We start from the raw sequence: 24226 nt of genomic DNA on the forward strand, positions 1-24226 counted from the left end.
AGCAGCTAGTGTTTAGAATTAGAAATGTAATTCAGTTCATCATTTAAAATAGAAAAAAAGTCTCTATAGTGTTCTGACCATACCACAGATGACAATTCTGTTAGTGCAACTGTAAACAACTCACATATGCATTTTTGCCGCATTGCATATTTACCAGCTAAATCATTACACTCCCATTCTGTCTGTCCTGCAGTTCGAACAGCTGTCTGTTGAAATATTCGGAGACATTTAAAGAAAAGTTAATCTTCTCAGCATCATAAGAAGCATTTAAAAAGAAGTATTTGCTTCAGAGGGTCTTCTAACATAGATCAGGAATGTTCCTCAAATCTGGACATTGTTACAAATATAAAATTTTTGTATTGAGGATATTTTGATCTCTATTTCAACTACAGTTCTACATGAAACCTAATAGCTGGCCTTTTTCTTCAGAGGTTTTCTCCCCTCCCAACAAGAAATGAAGATGCAAAGGGACATCTTATTCTTTGTTATTTTTTAAAAAAAAATAAATTAATTTTATATTTCTCCTTTGGTTTTCATAATTACATTCCTCTCTGCCTTCTTCTCACAGTCTAGCTTCAGTTTAGCTTTTTTTTTATTTCTTTCTTTTCCCCCCTCCTCGTTTTCCTGTGCCTTGGGCTCTCTTGCTCAAAATTTACTGCAACATTCGAGCTGCAGAACACACTTGGGACGCCACAGTAAATCCTTCCCGCAGCGGAGGCTGACACGGCTCACTGCTGTTTCAGCAGTGTGGCGCAGAGCTGGAATCTTTCTTTTTAGGGACTGCCCATTTGCACAGTTGTGATTCCAGATCCAAGCAGCTGTGCCAAGAACTGAACCAGGATTTCTGAGGCTCAGTGAGAGGTGCATAATGGGCATCATTGTGCACGCAACAAAGCAAATGACTTTTACTGCTTTGAGGAGATTACAGAACCTGGGCAACATACACTTAAAGAATAGGGATTTTCATTTATTTAGCTGAACATTTCAGCTTGTTCTACTTAAATTGTTAAAACTAAAGTAACTCATCTATAGTTAACCAACTTTTTAAAATAAGCCAAAATAAAAGAGGATGGGATATCATTCATTTGGGGACTTTTATTCTGTTAAATACTCAGGGATTGTGTTTTGTTTTTAAACAAATACAGACTGCCTTTTCAGAGCCTAAGGGTCTACGTGCATGGAGACCACTACAGGATCAAGTTCTGTATCCAGCAGAAACACAACAATTGCCAGATCTAGGGTCAAGACTCAGGAGAAATTCTTTATTCATAGAAAGAGTATCAGAATATGTCATTGATATATAAGAGCAATTGATGTACTTCTCATATGTCCCTTGCCAAGGAGCTTGAGACATTGTGCCAGTAAAAGCCATTTCCAGAAACATTATGACTATGACAGTAGCATATCATTAAAACAAGTGAAATAAGAGTCTTATCCGTATCAAAGGTGGAAAAAAGTGGGAGAAGTCCCAAAACAACATAAAGGATGCTCAAACTGGTTCACCTACTTATAGTTTTTAAAAGTACCAAAAAGAAAAAAAAATGCTTATCTGAGAGTATTTGAAAAGAAGGGAGATTCGGAATGAGACTTTTCAGAGGACAATGTACTCTGCACTTAGCAAAAACACTAGCTAAAATGAGACACCTGTGAAGTAGGGAGGGCCACACTGGGAATATGTTCATGAAGCGGTCTTGAATATGTTCATAGCTTGCACAAATATGGCTTTAAAGGCCACTCAGGTGCTTTTATACCTAAGCAACATGATACAAAGCATACAAAATACATGCATAATAGTACAAAGTGATGAGCAAAAAGGCAGCTGTAATTTGAAGGATATGGAGAAACAAAGGAGTTCTGCAAAGAGTAACAGTCGAGCCCTGTGCAACACCTAATTCCTGCTGAGATAGTAAAGAAGAAAAATATGCAAAAAATTCTTGAGTCAGTGAGTCCACCTCAATGAGAGAGGACACAGAGGGAGAATAAGTATTTCCTTCCTGCTGTTTCTCCACCTATAGCAAAGCTTCTGCTTGGCACAGCAGGAAGAGGGAGTTCAGATGTATTCGACTACTAATGTTGTTAAAATATTCCCCACAGAAAGAATCTAAATTTCCTTGTATAGAATACAATTTTGAAACAATATTGCCAGGAAACATAAAACCAAGAAATTATCAAAACAAGCCAGGTAACTGAGCAGCTAGCAATAGAGAAACTGTCAGTGGGATGTGCAGTCAGGTGAGATGATAAAAATGGATCAGCACCGGTATATGCTTTAGGACCAATAAAAAGGCAGCAGAAAATAATCATTTGCAATTCTACGAGGAAGATGACAAGCTATGGCATGGATATTTGTGTGAAACAGAAAAAGATGACTGTCAGCCAGCCACACAAAAATTTGTCAGGTTCTTGAACATAATTACCCGCACACAGAAAATTTTACTCAACCCAGACACATCACTTCCAATTGCGCCATATCTTGTATGTTGTTTGCTGCAATATTCATTGTCTGCAAATTAATTACAGCTATAACAGTCAGTAGATCTATAATAATCTTAAGTCTGAACTACAGCGGACAGGCTAGTTTAAAAAGCACCACGAGGATGAAAAGAAGTGGTGCTGTTTTGGGGAAATACTTCAAGCAACAGCTGAAAAATTAAGCTACCATGTCCAAAAGTTATTGATAGAGCATTTGCTATTTTGTCTCTTCGAACTTCTGTTTTCAAAACTGTAATCCACTGTTCTATGTTTTACTTTGGTTGAATTAACTTGATACAGTCTTTAATCTTTAAAGCTTGTCTAATCCTGATTTTGTTCTGTTGTGCCAAAATAGCACAGCATAATCCAAATTGCAGTGACACCATCTAATCTAGAAGGAACTGTGATAGAATGAGGTCAAAATTACTGAACTAATTAATATAGAGATCTGGTTTTATATAACCAAACATGCACACATGTAATTTGACTGTGATTATTACTGTTGTTATGTATTTCTCAGTGAGAATTAAAGAAATTCATTATAAATTTGAGAGAGTAATTCCAGGTGTCCCAGAGGTTACCCCCACCAAGCTAACAGAAAGTTCTTTTCAAGCAACTGTCCAAATCACTTTTGCCAAACCTTCGTTCATCATACCATCCAACTTATTAACAAAACAAGCATTAAAGAAAAACAAAGCAAGAAAACATATGATTGGAGCTTCTACTCAGAGGAAACAAGTCACCAAAAAAACACAGGGAAGGACAGAGGAAATTGTAACGTGGCTATTTCCCTGCAAACCCATGACAATGACTCACAGAATCAATTGTACCAAAGAGACAATTGTTGGGAGACAACAGGATCATCAACGAAACAAACAAACAAACAAAAGCAGTAGCAAAGCACACAGAGGGGGAAGGCTGTGCTCGCATCACAGAATCCCGCTGGAAAGAATTTCATGCCTATAAACATCATGAAACTCAATCCAATTTTGTTGTAGGTTGAAGGAGAGGCTTTAATCCCTACTGTTTCATAAACTCTATTCAGGCCACTAAAACATCACTTCAGTGGACTGCTGCAATTCTAAAAGAAACGTGCACTTAAGGCTTTTTTGGCAAACGCAGTCATAGATATGCACTTGAATCCTTAACATTCTTCTGTTCTTCCAGAAAAGCTTCCTTTTGTATAATTATTCATTAGAAAACATCTTGTGCAAAGGAAATTTTTGTGTGCCACTGAAGCAAAAGTAATGAAAAACATGTTAAGAAATCATCACAAGATGGAAGTCACATCTAACTACGCAGATGCAGTCTCTTCTAATTAAATCTGTTCTGGAATTAATAGACAATTCCTATAGGAATAAACTTTGCTGGGTTTCCTTGAATCTCATTTTTAAGCAAACCTATTGCCCCAAGTACTCAAGTACCATGCACCTTATGAGTACACTGGGGAAAATGGAAGCAAACACTTTGATCTAATCAGACACAAGCAATGAAAGCCTCGGTAAAATGTCAAACTGGAAGGAGTAACGTTTCATAGAAAGCTAACCAGCTGAAGTTATATTTCACAAAAAGCTTCCTGAATCTTGAAGTTTCTTAAACAGATTTTAATTTTTAATTTTCACCACTTATACCCTGCAGCCTAGTATGTGAATTATGCTTTTAAAAGCATTTACCTCTATGGTATGTGTCACAGTACTGATTATAAAAATTTGTCCACCACATGCAGCCCAAATGGTATCTTCCATCACCAGCAGACTTCTAACAGGCAAAACTCCCAATTTCACTATCTTCTGAGGTTCTGTACTCCATGCTCCATCTTTAATAAAAAAAGAAAAAGAACGGTTATACACAATAGAATTGTAATATCTGTTTTAAAATAGTTTTGAAAACATTACTGTTTATTGTGACTGACTTAGGAAAATCTAGAAAAGCATCAGTAGACAAATCCACAGGCTTTAACATGAAACTTGTAAATATACAAAGAATGGAAGTAATGATACTGCAAAGCCTATCATTCAAATCTCTGCAACCTACCACTTCTAACGATGCTGTTTTTTAAATCTGTAAGTTTACCTTCCAGCCTAGGTTGGTAACGATAATAGAATATTGAGGAAAAACACAGATGTTCATATGTGTTAACTGAGCAAATTTTATCTGGATTAATTGATTAATAAGGAATCTCATCTTGCCGTTCATATAACGGCTTTCTTTTCTGGAAGAAATGTAGACAGAAATTCATGTCTGTAACAATTTTCTTCCAACTAATGAGGAGCTCACAGTTGACCTGCTTCAAGATAAATTAAGCTTCATTCAGGAAAGAATGTGAAAAGCATTCAGTTTCCGATTCTAAAGTACTCTTTTGTTATTTTCCCCCAGTTATAACACAGAGTTTTCTGTGGACCGTATTTGCAAATCCAAAGTATATTACAAATATAGAAGTTGCAGAATTAGTTTTTCAGAGACCTGCTGATGAGAAGTACATGCTGCCAATTACCGCTGTGGTCACTTCCACTTGACAGCTCTTTGAAGCAAGGATAAGCAGATCATTTCTCCCCAAACTTAACAGTTAACAACATGAACTTCTTTAAATACTTGTAGATATGTCTTTTATATTTACATTTTGATATACTGAATAGAACAATTATTTCAGTTTCAGTTTATTTCTGTCATAAACACTCATTAAACATAGAACATCTACGACACTGCACTTCTGCCCATTATGCTTTAGTAGTAATACCAAAATATAATAATGCATCTGTTTTTACAATCAGAGAAAATACATATCAAAAAGACTTCGTTTCCTTTCTTGACAGCCTTCTTCCTGCATAAGCCACAGAAACATTGTTACACTGTCCACTTTACTGACACTGGTTTCAGCTCAGTAACCAACTAAACTCTGATTTATGAGACCAAGGTAAGTATGTCTTTAAGCGGACACTTAACGTAAAGTGTATTTTTTCTTTCTCTGTAACAGCTACTCTTTGCTTAGGTACAAGGGGTGCCAAAAATCCTGCTTCACAAAATCAGGAGCAACAACAATAACAAGCATCAGCTCTTGCCTACTTCTGATTGCTGCTGCTATCTGTGATTATAAAAGCTTTGCTGAGTCACTCCCAGAATGGGACTCTGTTCTGAAGGCAGCTTTGTAAAAAATGACATCTAGTTTCAGGCTGTCACAATCATTTTCATGATTTGAGTTTGTAAGCAAGGAGAGTGTTTCCAATTACTGGCCCACAAACTCTCCTAGTGATGTCAAAGTCATCCTAGGTTCTTCATGACTCATATGTACCACTAGTAATAAAGAAACTTCTGGAAAAGTTTTTATTTGCTAGCTACCACATTATTCTGAAATTAAGCTCTCAGGTGGAGGATGCTTTAACCACTGCACATCATTCAGTGCAAAACCTTCAGAAAGCGCGAGCTGCACGTGGGTGCTTGCTTTCAGCTTTCTCTGTACAAAAGGCATCAACTGCAGAAGCCGTAGCAGCATCTGTGGAGTTCACATGATCCAAGATCATGTTTCCTTTTTAGAAATAAAAACAAAACCTAATTCTAGTATAGTCTTACTGCCTCTTCTGAACAACAAAGACTGAGAATTTGGACAGAGAGCAAATGTGCTCAGCAAGAAGTTTTCTTCTTTGTGTAGTTTTTCAGTCTGAACAACATATTTTACCTACAGACAAAACTGTTCACTAAACTCAGCAGCTCCTCTTCCTAATTATATTCAGCAGTCTCTATACAAAATATAATTGATATTAAATGACAGGTAAGCAGGGATTTTCAGGATCCAACTGTGTACTCTGGAATTTAAATTTTGCTCAAATCTCATTTCAGGTCTTTTCTGGATCTGGATGCCTTTAGCTTTCATGTAACTCCTCAGATAGCTAAGCACTAGCAGTTTTGATCAAGTCTTATTTAAGATCATTAACTATCAATTGTAACAGCTCCTGAGCAAAAAGGATTATTAGCACCAATGCCAGGTAGATGTTAATTTGAAAATCCAAACTCAAAAGCAATATATTGCAGGGTAAAAAGATGGACTTCATTTTTTACTAACCACTCTCTGTAGGAAATTCAACAAATGTGTGTATCAAAACTCATTTGCCGCAAAAAAATTTTTCTGTTGGTGCTATTAGCAAGCACTTAACAATCCAGTTAGATTTACGAATTCAGTGTGATTTGACAGATGAAAAAGGTTAGATGTAGACCTCATGTTCTTCATATTACCATGACTTTACACAAGGCAACCCCAATCCCAACTTTGGTATCAGCACATGAAAAAAATCAGACCCTAGCCATGTGATATGGCTATTTTGCAGTATTTTTTTTTCCCAAGCACTGCTCCCTTATAGAGCTGATAGCTTCTGAGACAGTGAACAGAAAAAGGAAAAAAGGGCAGGGGGGAAGGTTCTCTAGGCTGGTAATTAAGACCGTATTTAAATGATAGGTCAGCTGCGTTCTTCTCCTGCATCAGTGAATGATTAATTATACAAAGTGGGACAGCATCAGGAGGCTGTGCTTCTCTCTCTTTCTCTCTTGGTGACCAGGGAAATCTCTGAAGAGTTTGGAAGCATAGGTACAAATCCTCTCAAGCAAAGAAAAGGATTAAGCTTGGTAATCCAAAATACTTCTGTGAATGCTATAACCACAGATTGCTGGACAGGACTTTTTTTGCTGACCAAGAATTTTTCGTCATAGCCAAATTACTTGGAAAATTTCAGTCTCATTCATAAATTGTTTCAAGATGCCCAAAATCATACTTTTCAGAAAACATACTATTGTCTGCCTCCCTCTTGAAATTGCATCAGACATTACTAAATGCTTTCCTGCACAGACTTCATCCTTGATCCTGGTTAATTCCTGTAATCTAATACCAAGTTCATTGCTTCTAAATGGAGATGATGTTTCTTTTTACTTACATTTTACTTGTCTAGATAGCAGCAGATTCAAGGTATTATGTAAGTAGTTCTACCAAGTTCATTGGTACTATACATATATTTAAAATTAGGCAGAGCATTTGCAAAGATATGGAACGGCTTCATTTGTCTTTATAAGTATTTGTATGGTTACTAACTTAACATATTGACTCTCTTGTAAGAAGAAAAAGAAACAAGACATAGGGGTTTAAATAAAATTTTTATTTAAAATTTCCAGATGTCCTCAAAGCATACAACAGGACAAAGCCATGCAAGGAGCCCAGCATGATCCCTTGCTGAGTCTTCAAAGTATTTTGTGAAAACCAAGAATTAACCAAAAGAAAAACAAGCATTGGATAATGGGGTTGCCAGAGAGCTGACTGGAGAACACCACAGCACTGTCCATAGCATTGTGGCCTGTTCTAAAGTTCTGTTTATCAATATTTTTTCTATTTAAATAAGGCAATAGTTTACTTTTAGGAAGGCTTTCTGGCCATCTTTGTTTCTGGAATGCTGAAAAGCCACAGACAATAAATTCATCTTTCATCTGTAAGTATATTACTGTATGAAATGCAATATGCAGTGCATACATCCTGTAATAAAAGCATAGCTTGCACTCTGAGCAAACACAGGGTCAAAGCCTGACACCTGCAGAAATAGGGAGGAAACAGTGGGAGAACAGATTGCAATTTACTTTCTGCTTTGTGAGAGAAGTCCATACAAATTTTAATAATATATAAAAATAACTGTGCAATATATAAAGATAACTTTGTAAATTTTAGTGGATTGGGATCTTAGATTGACCTTATCAAGGCAAATATACTCTTACTTTGGATAGATCAAATGCCTAGTAAATACAACATGACAGTCTCTGGCAGTCTCTAAACATTATTGTAGTCTGTTACAGTAATCAATAGGGATTGCAGCTATAGCTATTTGCAGGAATGAGATGCATCTGAAAAATCTGAGTACAGGGTCAAATACAAAATCAAGTATCAGGTCTTTTAGAAATAAGTTCTCACAACTTCTAATATTTATATTAGATGAATGTTTAAAACATGAGAACATAGCTTTTAAGCACCATTACTGATATGTACTAATATCTGCATTCTGTCACTGTTTATCATATCCTCTGTAACATACATTTCTTCTGTGTCATCTGTACCATAATTTATATCCCAATGCTAAAAAGTACCTGCAATATTCATATCAGGTTGCTTAGCTGCATCAAAATAAGAAAACTCATGCTCATAAGATACATCTAAGCCTTTCACGTATAAGGATACTATTTCCATTGATATACTTTGTCATATGCCATATTATTTTTATGAAGATTTTTTTAAGAAAAAGTTATCCTACCACTCATTCAAACTGAATCAAGTAGGTAAGAAAAATGTTAAAGCAGTATTCATTTTACAGGACAAAATATTGACCATTTTACTTTTTCTGTGTTTTGTTTCCACATAACCCAATGAAGGGAAGAACTATTGCTTTATAATTTGCCAGTGCTCTCAAGTCTTTATATGATACAACCTGAGAAACTCTTTTTTTCTCCTCAAAAGTCATTTTACAGTGCATAGTAGTTTTCCCTTCCTTTCTATACTTTCAGTAGGCCTGAAAGTAACAGGCTTTTTTGTTGGTCATTTCCTCTTCTGCTTAGCAGCACTATTGATGATTTCAACAGAGTTGCCAACACAGCCTTAGGAATAGCAGTTGTTAGTTTATTTGTGCAGTGGAGCACAAACATTTTTTCCATCACGTGGTACATAAACCAGCATTATTGAGGGATAAGTTGGTAGATATAGAAATAAAGAGAAGTTTAGCACATTTGTCATGTGGAAATAAACTGGGGGACTTGGATCCACCCTTCTAAACAAAGTACAACTAGGAATCCAGTGTGCTGCACTGTATAGCCAATTTTTCTAGACATGCAACAAATTCTGCATGCTGAACAGTAGGACAAAGTCCTACCTAAAATTACAAACACAGGTAACCCTGGAAGTCTCAACATGAGAAAAGCAAATAAGACTAACTGATAGCAATGTCAAGATAATCCCAGTATCAGGCAATAGTGCCAAAAGTGGTAATACAAGTAAGATACCAGTATTTATTTCTGTTTCAATAGCACTGCTCTAGTCTGTTTCCCAACAGCTCAATATCATTCCTTATTTTTCATAGCAACACCCCTTATTTCTACTTCAAGTGCTGACCACATGCCAGAACCACAGACTCTTCAGACACTGCAACAGCAGGTGAACCCACCCGAGCTCTGAAATGCAACATTAGCCCTTTACATTGCACTTGCTCCTCCTTTCTTGCACTTGTCAAAGTACACATATCAATCAAGATGATGTTTATATTCCTAATGAACTGGTCTGACCTCTTTTAACTGTTCCTCCTTATTCTTAGAGTTGCTTTTAATTTTCCTTAATCAATAATCATTTTCAGAGGACTTATATCAGGGTCATGAAGCCTTTTTGTTCTGATAAGCTCTCAAAGCTCTTGACCAACTCCAGAGATAGTTAAGTTTTTACCAGTGAAGTCTCTCTGAAGCATGTAAAATTCTGCTCTGTGCATGGCCAGAATTGCTTCAGTTTTTCTTCTCATATCACATTTACATTTGACTGGAATACTCAAAAGTTCAGGATTCCTCCTTTAAACCCTGAGGTCAGAACCATACAGCATGCACCTAAAGGAACAGGCTCAGCAAAAAACCTAATGGCAATTACTGTTTTCATTAAAACATATAAAACATAAAATATTTACTCTTATGAATGTATGGTCTCAGTTCTCCCTATGGCAAAAGAGGTTCAAACCAGCATTTGCTGGCTTCCAGAGCAGAACTCTCGCCACCTAGGCTAGGGATACTCTGAACAGAAAAAGTAGCATTCCCAATCCATTCTTTCTGTCAAAACTGATCTGCTTTTTTTAAAAAAAGGAATTAAAGACTGGGTCAGAGGGCAACAGAGCAAGGTTTTATGTATTAACTAATTAATTACACATTTGATAAAAGGGAGATCTCATTTTCACTGATAGACTAGTGCCTTAGCCATTGAAATAGTGTATGAAACTACATGTCCTCTCTTCCTTCTATCCTTTTTTAAAAAAGGAATGAATCCTCAACTCATTCCTCAACTTAAGACATTAATAGTAAGAGCAAGTTCTGCATTGTGAATCACAGGTGGAGAAGGATATTTCTCCAGCCCAGACGACCTTGGAAATAGGAGGACTTTAAAAAATGCTTTTTTCCAGTTTCTAATAGCTTGTTTGGATATTTCTCTAATCAGCATACTGCGTACTGTGAATTTCATTCTTAGGTAGGAGAGTGCAAAGGCTCTTCCCAGGTGCTCCACACTCAAGTTAGAGGCTCCAGCTTCCATCACATGCCTAAAAGTGGTAGTCACTAGGGTCACAGCAGCAAGTCTTTTCTTGTGCATCCATTCTTTAATCTTAATTGAACCAAACTCTTTCTGAAATTATGAATATATTAATTCTTCTACTGTTTGTCACAACCATTCTGAGTTTTTATTTTCTTTTTCCTGTTTCTCTCCATACCCTTTACAAGTCTTTTTGGAAAGGAAGTATGTATCAATGTTCTTATGAGAAGGAAGTACCTGGAACTGACCACAGTATGCCAGGAACAATACACTTGTATTTTAAAAAGGTTGTGATTTCCCTTTCCTAAGATACTTCTGTGAATTAAAGTCAAACATGCACTGACCTTTTTTGCTATTATGTCACTAAGAAAACACATCTGCATGGCCGTCTGCAATCATGATAAAGTTCTATTTTAATTATTTTAAATATAGATGAACAATAAACTTTTTTCCTTAATCTCATGTAGAAGTGTTTTGTCTGGAAATATTCTTAATTCAGCCTGAGGAAAACTCTAAATACCCAACATTTCAGACTTATATTTTGCAAAGTTATTAGCACCAAAAACAAGTTTTTAACATGGAAAGAAAGAGTCAGGTGAACTTTACAATCAGCATCACCACCTTATGTAACAACAGCATTTACACCCTGGCATTTTTATGGTTCCCCAAATGAGTCTTTTCACTCACATAAAATTAAGGATGAGTTTCACTTATTTTTAGGACTAATATATCAGTTCACTTACATCCTAGTATTTGTGTGACACTGACACTTTTACAAATCACCATCTTAGCTCACATTTAAGAACTGAATAGATTAAGACATCAGTGTCTCACTGACCCTGTTTTCAGCTTATGTTCAAATATACTTAGGCTCAAAGAATTTATAACTGATAAATGAAAGCACACTGAAAGAGAGAAGACCAGGAAAACATGACTGCCCTTCATAAAGCAAGAAGTGACACCGTGAATTTCCAACTGTCCCACTAACATAGCACATATTCCTCAGTTTCCTATAAATTCTTTTTAGTTCCTATTTTAATTTACTTCAAGACAATGCTTTCTGTAGCCAGAGACCATTCAGGATGCTGTGGATTTGACAAAACCCTCTTGTGAGGAAAGTCAGAAGAGAGCACTTGCTATCTCTAAACAAGCTGAGTATTTGCACATATTGAGCCATCTGAAAACAACAAGAGAAATCAAAGCTATTTGTGTACTGAACACAAATGACAGAACTGGTAGATCTTTGGCTGCCTGTGGAAAGGCATTGACCACCGGCAGCTGAACTTACCCACTACACAGTCTGGCTTCAGAGGAAGAAACAAAAGATCACAACTCCCAATAAAAACTGTGAGGTGCATTTGCAGCCTGGAAGACAGATCTCCCCCTCTTATTCATGGAATCCCACCAAATGCTGCACAACTCTTTTGTCTGTGCATTAGATGACATTTGCCCTTCTCTAAACACAGGCTTCAAATCAGAGCATCTTGTAAAGCATTTTCCTAGAAAATGACTATATTTCACTTTCATTTTTAAATTCTCCTTAACCTTCTTTATGTTTCTACGTCAAAGACAAAATAGAGGTATGTGGTTGGAAAATGATTCCTATATAGAGCAGAAGCCAACACTGATGAATTGCACAACACTCTTACTAGGCTGCGTTCTCTGTCCCTCCTGTTTCAGCACTCAGATTGATCTGTCTGGTAAAATAGGTCATTGCTCATAAAAACACCCCTTCAGGGCTGATTGTGTCACATGACTGTGGCAGTAACCCATGAGTACTATGAATGCTAATATGTAACAACTGATTTGCACAACTTTTATGAGGCATGGAGAACTGAATTAACAATGTGGTCAAACTGTAAGGGAAGGCACTTCAAATGAGTCAGAAAAACAAGAATGTCTACTTCCCATCTCAGAGCTTTGGCTATCCTGAAATAGAAAGGGACAGACTTTTTGAATATTTAATTGCACAGAACTGGTCTCTTCAGAGGAAGGAAGAACAGATGATCCTGGTCAGATAAATACATTTTGCCGCTCACAATCTAATTCTCTGTGGTTAATAGCTCAGCCCCATTCCTCTGCAGACATGCAATCCATGTGTCCTTTCTTACCTATACTGCTACAGATGCTACAATTCTTTCTGAAATGTTCTTTTATGAAGAAGTTCAGCTGCAGTCTTATACAGCTCAAATATATCAACTTCTTTCAGAGAAGATGACAGGTCTATCTTTCTACCTCACCCAGATATACAGGGGAACTGAAGCATCAAAATGATATCGTGATCAAGGCCACCCGTGTGTCTCCAAAACAAGGGCAAATTTACTATTCATTGAGAAAATATTTTTAAAAGGAGCTGAACTCTAATATTTGGCTTCAGATCAGAGAAGACAGCTCGCTCAGGGAGACAAAAGGAAACCCACTGAGCTGAAGACAGCAACTGGTAAAAGGAAATCTCTTTCCCAACACTTTTATATGCTGCTTGAAAATAACAACAAAAAACCCCCACATCTCTCAAACCTTTCCCAAACTAAGCCTTTTCTAACATTGGACAATATGTATTATGTATCATTTGCTCCAAAGGTTCAAGATACTGAAGTTGTCTCTTCAGTGGGAGGCTGGCAGAATTTACTAGTTGAGGAACAGTGCCTCCCAAATGCAGCTCTACTGCTTATAGAGCCGGTCTGATCATATAAGCACAACACCCACAGTTATGCAGCTCATGTTAAGAAGGTGCATCAGCTCCTTGCTGGCTCTGCGCTTAGCCAGGTTAGGCGTCTCTGGGCTAGCATCTCACTTCTCCAGGGACTTGCAAACTCAGGTCTCAAATTCTGAGAAAAGCCTCAAGGCTTTCCAAGCAAAGTAGCTCTACAGTGATGCAGTATGGCAGGAAAATTAACTAACACCCTCTGGAACAAGCAGTTCTGCACAGGAAAGGACCGAAATCAGCTCTGAAGAAGCCAGTTCTGGTTCAGTATTACCAGGCACCATTCCTTTACTCAAATTATTTTGGCCAATTATCTAGCTAGATACAAAACAACAGACTGGAAGGGTAATGGGAAAGGAACCTTCTGTAAAATATGAGAAACACATACAGAAAAGATTTCTCTCTATCCACACAGTAAAAATTGAGTTACTATTTCAAATGAGATATACAGGAATTTCTACTAACAGGGAGTTTTCAGCTTTCGAAAAAGCAGAGAAGTAGAATGGAATTAGCATTGTACTGTGTAAAATACAGTCTATGATTTGTTATCTCATATACTCTGGACTTTCAGAGCACTGAAGATTTTAGGTTTAGCTTAAGTTTTCAGGGCACAGTTTCAATTTTTTGTAAGTATTTTATGGCAGCAAATGAAGTGGGAACAACAGCAAAGAATCTACTACTGCTCAGAAAAACAAAAAAAGTATGAAGTATCCTTTCAGAAGTATATATTTTTTCCTATAACTGTAGTAACCTTAGGTCAGCAGTTACGCAGAAGAGGAAAAATATAATAGTGGAAATCTGCTACTGCCAAAATATACTGACAAGGTTGTTCCTCAGGATATTATCAAATCACATCACTACTTTACCTTCTGCTTTTGTGTAGACTGCGATGTTCCCATTTACCAAGCCAACAAACAAGTTTTGAGACATATATGTTAAGCTCATAACAGTTGATTTTTCAGGAGCAAAGAAGTGTTGAAGTCGAATTTTCTTTGAGCCTTGGCAACTTTTGTAAATAGATATGCTATAAAAAGAAGCAAGAAAAAATAGGTCTGCAAAGTTATGCTTTGTTTGGTTCTTAACATAATATACAACAAAGATTTAGAAAAAAATATCAGGAAAAAACATTTTCACCTTCCACTTGCAGGAAGATGAGAATGAAAGGGACTATATCTTCACCCTCCAAAATATCTACACAGGCAATTTACCATTACTTAGCTATGACGTGACAACTCTCTTTGCATTATTTTGGCTAGAGAAACATTTCTTCAGCCAAGAGACATATAGAGACATATAAAGAGCCCTGGCCCAAAGTTCTTACTAAATCTTAGACTTTCTCTTTGTTTCAAAAAATATGGATTAAGTATTCCTGCAAAACTAGGGAAAAGAGAAGAAAAGCTCACCATCAGACATCAATTACACTTTCCATTATTCTTAGAAATTATCACTGCAGGTATGTCAGGAATATTAAATAGGCAATTCTGGAATTAATTGTATTTAGTGTTTAAAGATAACCAGAACAATTAGATCTGGTAATTTTTGGAAACACAGCATTTTCCTTACAGAGAACTTTTTCCCTTTGATTTTATATATTCTGGCTGTAAACCCTCATAAAAATCACATACTTATGCTCTCACTAGCTACATCTCAGTTTGTTAGCTTACTGACCCACAAGTTCAGAAAACATAGCCCTGTTCTTCAATATAAATCAAGTGATGATGCATTAAGGTCATCAGATCAAACAGAGCAAAATAATTCATGTTAATAATAAACAGCAGTATCATTTATTCACATGATAAATTCTGCACAGTATCACAATGTAGAAGGTTAACGTGTTCCTTATTTAATGGTTTGCCATTTTCAAAACTTTATAATACCTAAAAATATGTTATAGCATAACAAAAGTAATATTTATATTTTTCACTCACGATATATGATGGATTAAGCCTCTTTCACAGATGCATGTTATTTGCATTTCACATACTACATAGCATATTTTAAAATCACGTGGAGCGCGTTTTTTCTTGATTTAGTTGTAAGGGATAGTTTGAGGTCACTGACTATTCATTAACACATTTGAAAAAGAAAACATCTTCTAGGAAACGTTTCACAATTTTACTATAGAGTGATAAAGCTAATGTTATAGTACACAGTACTATAACACATGAATAGCACACAGTATAGTATTACAGTACACTAAAAATGAGAATCACCTTCCTTCTTCCATGCCGAGGCAAATTGTAGGAACATTAGAAGCTTTTGTAAGAACATTTTCAGTCTCAGGAGCCATGTTTAGCTGTTTTGGTTTCTCCTCCTCTGGTATGTAGACCATGCAGAGAATCCGTGACTCCACATTGAAGCATTCAATAACCTTGGGGCTGGAGTTTTGAAATGACACTATTGCAATCTGGCCCATCTGATTAGTACAACTGCCAATCTGAATTAGAAAGAGATGAAAAAGGGCAAAGACTGATATCTGTCCCCAGCAGGATCAGCGCAAACAAGAATGAATTCTTGGAAAGTTAAAGAGCATATCTCAAGTTATACACAGGAATATAAGCTTTCACAGGTTAAGACAAGACATAAACAAGAATAATTCAGCACAAATATAATAGTTTTAAAAACATTATTAAGAATACAGAATTCCCCTACATATTCATACAAACAGTTCCGAGTTTTTCTTTTTTGAAAGGAAGAATATTACGGCCTCTTTTAAAGTCATATGCATGTGTACATACATAATACAATGCAATTACAAAAGAATATCTGTGCAGTATACTATTTTAACAACCAGTTTTAGTTATCCCAGATAGTCTTACAGTATACAACATAGCTGAAGTCTGTCCTTTGCGCAGTAACAGGTTTACAAGTAAATGCTGTAACCCAACAGAAAGGGAAATTATTAATATAAAACATTTTAAAATTTGCTGATACAGGAAACTTATCCCTGATCCAAGACTAAATCTCATTAATATGTCCTCAAATCTACATAGTTTAGGGAGCTGGAAAGAGTGAAAGATGTCTGCCTGAGCAGAACAAAATGCTTTTATATAATTACTTTTTATGTTTATATGAAACAAAATAGGGTGACAAAGAAAAGAGAATATTATGCTGCAGTAAAAAGATTTTATTGGCATATCTTTGTGATGACTGTTTACAATTAGACAAGAACAAATTACAGGTCTTCTTGAAAATTACAAGTCTTCTTGAACTTGTAAGTTCAAGGAACAGGAAGTTCCACCTGAACGTGAGGGGGATTTTCTTCACTGTGAGAGTGACAGAGCACCGGACCAGATTGCCCAGGGAGGTTGTGGAGTCTCCTTCTCTGGAGATACTCAAGGCCCGCCTGGATGTAACCCTGTCTACCATGCTCTAGGTGACCCTGCTGAGCAGGGAGGTTGGAATAGATGATCTCCAGAGGTCCCTTCCAACCTTACTGATTCTATGATTCTATGAAAAGGATGACTGACAAAAACCATTCCTAACTTTTACTTTTAATTCTGCAGGATTCCAAAATGTCAGCCCCTATAATCACAGTATTGTAGTAACAAGAAAAGCTACAGAAATCATTAGAAGTTTTAAAAACGTATTAGCTATCTTACTTTGCCTGCTGGAATATCTGCATATGACTAAAATATGTTTTAAAATAAGGAAATAAATAGTGGGACAGTGCAGTCTATCATATAGGTTTTAGTAGTCTTCATTATCAGCTAGCTTATAACGTCCTTCTACATGTGTGCAGCACTTTGGAATTCATACTGTGCCACACAAAGAAATCACACACAAATAAAAAGCATATAGAGAAAATAGTGAGATAACATGGACAAAATTACTAGTTAGCCATTACAGAAGTCAATCTAAAATTAAAAAAAAAAAATCCACGCATTTGAGATCTGTACGCTGCTAAGAGTCACAGAAAATAAGAAATAAGAAACAAAATCCTTTTTTAACATTTAAAAATTAAACTTACCCAAAGAAAACCATGTTCCATGGAACAGGAATCTGACTCTGTATCACCAGACAGGTAAGGTTCAGGATTATAGGCAACACATTCAATCTTCAAACAAAGACAAAGAGAACAGTTAACGCATTAAGAAGATATGCCCATTCCTTCATGTTTAGGCTGTAATTAACATTTAAGCATATCACAGAATCACAGAGAGAGAAGGCAAGAGGCCAGTCTAGTCCATCCAGGAGGCAGCGTCCACTGCCCACCCATCATTCTCGCAGATGCCTTATCAAGTCTGCCCTTGAAGATATGACATGCCAAAGACACTACTAACTTGCTACCTGTTCTGCTGAAATGCTTCACGATCTTTGTAATTTTTTTTTTTGCAAATACTCAACCTAAAGTCCTTCTTGCTGTAACTGTTAGTCTGTTACTTCTCATTTTAGTCTCTAACACAGATTATTTCTTTCCCTTTGGCAGTGACCCTTTACGTATAATAAGACTGCTATACACTCTCCTCACGTCTCCTCTTCGTTAGGCTAAAAATAAGCACTTAATTCATTCTATCATTATTACTATTATTTAATAAATCTTGTTTTTAAAATTCCTGATTGTCATCACTGTTTTAAACTGGCATCTCTCCATCAACTCCATATATTTGGAAGTGCAGAACTTTCAAAACTGAACATACTGTCCTAGTAAAGATGTTAGTAATACTACTAACGAACGATTAACTCTTCTGAACCCTGTTTGTACATTCCATTGGTTATTTGCTCTTTGTAACAGTATTACATTGTTACCAACCCTTAGCTACTAAAAATTACTTTTAGAGACCTCCTACTCAACCTCCTCCGCAATTTGTACTTGTGAAGCAATTTATTTCTGCCTGAGCATACCTTGTGCCTGTTCTAGTGAACATCATCCTATTTTTTCCAGATTATTTCTCCAGGTATTTTATTCATTTTGAATACTAATCCTATCCTCCGTAATACTCCCACTCCCTCCCAACTTCATGTCATCCTGTCGCTGTCAGTAAATTAATAAGCACAATTGAGATTTCGTTGTCCTGCTTATTTAAGAAAATGTTCAAACTAGTATCAGACTCAAGATAAATCCTCTAAATTTAAGTCCATCTCAACTCAGAGAAGCATACAAGCACCAATTTATGGGCTCTGAACAAAGGCATTTTTATGAGCAGTCCTGGATTTCCATTTTCCCTACAATATAAACAATAAAACATCCTAAAGTTTATGCAAACACCTTAAAACATATTAAAGTAATTCATAATAGCATACAGAATGATGTTCTGCACAGTAAAAAAGTTCCTGATGGTATTACATTTTTAAACAAAGTTCTCTATAACACACACTGATGTTCTCGTCTCAGACAACAATGATACTATGATAATATTGCTTGTGTTTCTAGAGACAGTATTAGCTTAGGCATTTCTACAAAACATAGCAATATATTATCACTAAAGTGAATGATTAAAAAAAAGAGTAGGTATAACTTAGAGTGCTAAATTCTCAGTCTAATTTATTTAATTTTTGAAAGAGCAAAGCATTTCACAATTCTCCTTGAAGTCAGCAGGCATCACCAAGTGATTAGCAGTAGCAAAATCAAGGTTATTTGTTTACCAAATATTACATCATAAAGATAAAAGATGTAAACAGAGGGGGAGAAAAAGCGGGGAGAAAAAGCGGGGAGAAAAGAGCTCACCATGCCAATTTTTGCATATCCTGTTTAAACACATGTTAAAGTTGTATTGCAGTAGCTGTGACAGCTAAATACATCACTAATGAAAGAAAAGGCAGCCTGCACATTGGGTGTTTCTTGAGCTGCTTGTTATGTTTCCATGTTAGTTTGTGTCATAGTCAAAACTAAGGATGTTTTCCATATTTAAGCAGTGGTAGCTCTCAACTTTGACAGAAGCTCTTTGCAGTGTGATGGCCTCAGGTGTAAATGTGCTCTAACGGAAGAAATCACTGGCTCCATGTACTGCCAATCCGTTGGAGCAGCATACCAAGGGCTAACAAGCTGGGTCAATTGAGCAGAAGGTCTCTTCCTACCCCTGAACTGTAGTCCTAGCACCAAAACTGCTGATGAAGCAGAAAAACAAGAATAATACTTGGATGATCTTGTCCAGCAGTATCTAGGCCTTAGAAGCATGACAAATGACAGTCAGGCTCAAATCCAGCAAAACTAGCAAAGCTGACCTGCAGCTCAGCCAAACATTGGCATGCACAGTCCTCTGCTGAGGTGACCGTGGCAAAGACATGTAAAGACAACAGGCTTTCATTTTTTCTTGTGAAACAAACAGATCCTGTTGTAATTTGATTGCCAGAGTTGGAACAGGGCCTTCATGGCACCTTGCATGGACCTATAGGACTTACAAACACACTGACTCTAAGGAAACAAAGTATTTTAAATTTCCTTTAAATTAGTTGGGTTATTTAGCCAGTGATGACCTTAGAAGGTGCTCAGTATAGCCAAAGCTGAGTGTTTGATATGATATGAATGACTACAGTTTTATGGGAGACTGGAGACTTTCAGTAGACTTTGGTTGCTGTAAACTGCAGTGCTACTCCGAAAAACAGTGTCATAGGGATGGCTCCATTTAACACCCTTATACATTTCAAATGCATTTCCAGCCAGTAATTATTTTTTCCGCTAATGTCTAGGCCTGTATGCTCATTCTTTAAGTGAAGCTGCCAGCTGAGCTTCCTTCCTGTGTAGGCTGTCCTAGCAATGAAGATCTGCAGACCTACTCAGGTTTTAAGTGGTACCATGCAATAATGTCAACATTATGACTGGCTGTACATATACAACCTTACTTCCACCAGTGTTTTTGCACAAGCTTAAGTGACTGACTGATGACTCAGCAAGAAATTCTGTTGATGCATAGCAAGCAAGAGTATCCAGCACTGTTCCCTTTGACATGATGTATTTATTTTCCATCACTAAAGCTACGGGGGGTAGATACGACTTCAGACATAGGAACAAATACATTCAGACAATGTTTATATTACTTTTCAGAACAGAACTACAGTTTTATGTACAACCCTATAAGATTGAATTAAATTCAATAATTTGATCTCTGTGCAATCATGAAAATATGCAATTTGAGCAGGAGTCAGTGCAGTTACACCAGTCAAGGAGAGCTATGGGTGACGAGATTCCTACACCCCAATTCTAAATAGTAGTTTACTTTGGCACGCCAAACAAAGACAAGAAAACCTCTAAAACATTTCAAAATTTCTAGCAGTTTTATTTTGATTGAGTGCTGATCTTACATCTGAAATTGGACATCATACTATATGAAAGTAAACACAATGTTCCTTAGTGTCTCAAAGATGGTAGGTATTTTGCACTCCTGTGACCCCCTTGGAGTTTCCACTGCTATTGGTCTTACCACAAGGTATATATTAGCAGTAACTCAAGAGAGTGGGGCTGAATTTAAACTAATAGAACTATCTACAGCATGGTATCCTTTGGTCATTGTTATTTCACATAACAATTCTATTTACCTTAAACTCTTGTTGTTTAGCCATCATCACTGGCATGTGTCTAACAAGAAGAGGATGTTTCTCCTTTTTGACCTGATTTCCATCCTCTTCTGCACAGAACCAACCTAACAGGTTTTCCTCTGCTGTAATGGCAAGAACAAACAATAAATATCCCAAAGTAATTTCATTGAATAATTGCACACACTTGTCCACAGAACAGAACTGAACTTCTTTGAAATTAGTTCATATCGATCAGCCCTTCTTATGCCATCTATGTTTTTGAAAGAACAAATGATGGCCTAAAAGTATGAGCAGAAATACAATATAGTAGACCACATACCTATTAATAATGCAAAAAAGAAGACCTAATACTAGTTAAACATGAAAGATGTTTTCTTAGCAGACTGGTCAACTATCTTGTCAGTAGGATATTAAAAAAGGAACAGGCACATTCGCTTAAAAACACTATCAAATCTCTAGCAAATATGATCTGCAAACACCATCATTTCTCTGCCTAGCTTAAGTGCCATCACTAACAACTCCTATTTATTGTAATTGCAAGGCTCTTCCTCCTGGAATGATTCAGATGTTTACTCCTTCCTTTTATTTTGTCTGCCTCCAGTGAGATACAAAAAGTATCTTTTGAGGAGGTGCTAGCAAAACTTGCTTTCCATTGGTTGTATATCTTAAACATATCTCGATTTAGGCACACAAAGTGCCAGGTAACTTTTGAAATTAGGCCCCTTCTGGAAGTACAGAAGTCTAATAACATAGCAGTATAGCACATTCCTCACTGTCCCAGTGAGATCAGGCTTGTTACTAATGATCTCTCCAGTGAAGATGACAGGGTTACAAATAAATAAATAAATATCTTCCTCAACTCCAAACTTGTGTCTCAGGTATTCACCTATAGAAATATCCTATTATTTTAAAAGTATGAAAGTAAGTTTACTTTACGCTCAGAAAGCTAAATAAATGAACTCATCAGCTTTACTGCCATCTTTTAGCTAACATTATTCCTGAGCCAAAACTGAGAAATTTGATCCTGAAAGGCATATGTTTGAAAAGTTCATAAAATCTGAAGACATAAGTTTATAATAGAGTAATTTCCCATCTCTCTGTCCTCTACCATATTTTATTAATTCTGATATAGATATATCAGTTAGTAATGATTATTGCAGACCTCATTAAAATATTGTGGAAATTATCTTCCTTCATAATGAATCCTTCATCCTTTCTGGAACATCATTACCTTGTAATGATATACAACTATTTCGCACAGTATTGCGATTTTAATATCTTCAGGCAGACTTTCACAAAATAATTTCATTTTCTGTAACATACTGTACATTCAGAATTATCTTGAACAGTTCGTATAAGTAACTAAGAATTACCAAGGGCCAGCTTAGCCATTTGTAAATTGTTGATCCAAGACTGTTTGATTGCAGGGGTAAATGTATTGAATACAGCTGTAAAGAAAGTTGGCCGCCCAGACCTGCGAGATAGGGAAAAAAAAAAAAAAAAAAAAAAAGTCATTCTTGAATAAAGTATGAGTGAGAGATACGGTCAAGGCTAAAATGCTGAGCCAGATGACAAAATCTCATTATTTCTTTATTTCAGAAAAAACAAGGTTCCATTATAAATATGCAGGCTGTGATGCAATATGCCATATGCCCTTCCCCTGACACTTTTTTTTACATGAAGTCACATGAAACAGATCATCCCATGGTAAGTCAGTACAACAACAGTGGCTACTCCCTATAAGGTGTCATTTCCACAGCTACTCTTGCATCTAGAAAATCACACGGAGGAACAGGAGAAAATCTACAGTGCTGGAAAAATCTACAGTGCTCTGGAATAAGTGAAAATTGCCATTGACGTGATGGCAATTAATGACATGAGAATAGCAGTCAGAGGCTAACTGTAGAGACAAAAGAGGAGAAAGACCTAAAGATTCTCAAATCCTCCCTGACAGGTCTATGCCTAAGACATAAGTGCATTTTGAAAGCTTCAGAATCAAGATTACTACTGACTTGTCCTGTTTTCCTGGAAGTTGTAGCTGGATTCTACAGCGATCTGCAGCTCTGATTTCATCTTCTTTTTTCAAGATAAGTTTTTGTAAGCCTGATGTCCAGTCATGGGCTACTGATTGGTTTAAGTTCTGAAAAGCAAAAAGTAGTTTAGATTCAAACTGGCCTATTTCCAGTATGCTAAGGTGATCTTTGCAGAAAACTAGCAATTCCTGAAATTGACATTTTAATCATGAATAATTTAGCCAGATTTGTAAATGCATTTCAAAAAATACTTGTAAAGATTTGATAATATATTTTATACCATGATTTACTCTCACATTGTTCAAAGTTTCATGATGCACAAATTATATAACCAAACATTTGTCTGATTAACAAACATGAACTTGCTTCAAGTGTGTAAGAGCTTTCTTCTTCATTTCAAATGAACAGCTATAATGACACCTCAAATTTTGTTTCTAAAAAATCTCATGAAAAAAGCCTACAAATCGTACTTCCACTATGTTTTGTTCAAATACTTGAGTCAAAATATTTATGTGGCAATCATGAAAGGTCTGCGTGTGACTGGATTGTGTTCCAGTAGGATACTGAAATAATAACCTCCCTGCAAGCCTAGTAAGCAGTCACATGGGTAAGTATATTTGAGCGACAGTAGTTAGCTACTGCTACACAAAAGTACATTAATTTCAAACAGCTAGAACTCTGCTGAAGTTGAAAGCTGACCTCCTCACCTAAACTGTTTAAATTAATTTATACATCTCTATCTGAAAAAATGCTTAAATTTTACAATTGCCTTACATTATACAAATGCAATTGTATATTTTAGTGGATGAATGTCTTATGTCTGATCTGTAATATGCATATGCTCAGTAATTCAGCTGAAATTCATCTTTAAATACTTGCAAAATTTGTCTAAAAATGCCGTTTCCATAAACTTCCTTCATAGTGCATATTTTCACCCTGTTTGATTTTCTGTTTAATGTCCTTGACTCAGAGGACAAGATATCACAAGAGAAACTCAGCTTACACACACACACACACACAGTCCTGTATTTGCAGGTAGAGGTTTAAAAATGTGCCCACGCACGAAAGTCCTATGATTATGGAGAATTCATTTTGAAATTCAGTGTTAACTTACTGTATCTATTTGCCAGAATACATGTTGAAAACGGGATGTGAATAAAGCTGAAGGAAATTACTGTTAAAATTCCATTGAAAATCCATTAATGTTTTTATGACTTGCACTCAGTCTTAAGTATGGCTTCTCCCTGA

At 36.3% G+C, this 24226-nt stretch overlaps 1 protein-coding gene across 3 annotated transcripts in view; it reads right to left on the bottom strand.

Moving 5' to 3' along the window:
* The window catches only part of ARHGEF10 (Rho guanine nucleotide exchange factor 10), a 116734-nt gene that overhangs the window by 15353 nt on the left and 77155 nt on the right, over positions 1–24226 (bottom strand). For all 3 annotated transcript variants that reach the window (XM_062572970.1, XM_062572969.1, XM_062572967.1), the window contains 7 exons: positions 22958–23085; positions 22319–22419; positions 20946–21067; positions 17440–17526; positions 15683–15906; positions 14336–14493; positions 4146–4288 (listed from right to left, as the gene is read on the bottom strand). In XM_062572970.1, the coding sequence (XP_062428954.1) occupies positions 4146–4288; positions 14336–14493; positions 15683–15906; positions 17440–17526; positions 20946–21067; positions 22319–22419; positions 22958–23085 (963 nt within the window). The remainder of the gene's footprint in view (positions 1–4145; positions 4289–14335; positions 14494–15682; positions 15907–17439; positions 17527–20945; positions 21068–22318; positions 22420–22957; positions 23086–24226) is intronic.

The sequence above is a fragment of the Rhea pennata genome, chromosome 3 (assembly GCF_028389875.1).
Source record: "Rhea pennata isolate bPtePen1 chromosome 3, bPtePen1.pri, whole genome shotgun sequence".
Lineage (NCBI taxonomy): Eukaryota > Metazoa > Chordata > Aves > Rheiformes > Rheidae > Rhea > Rhea pennata.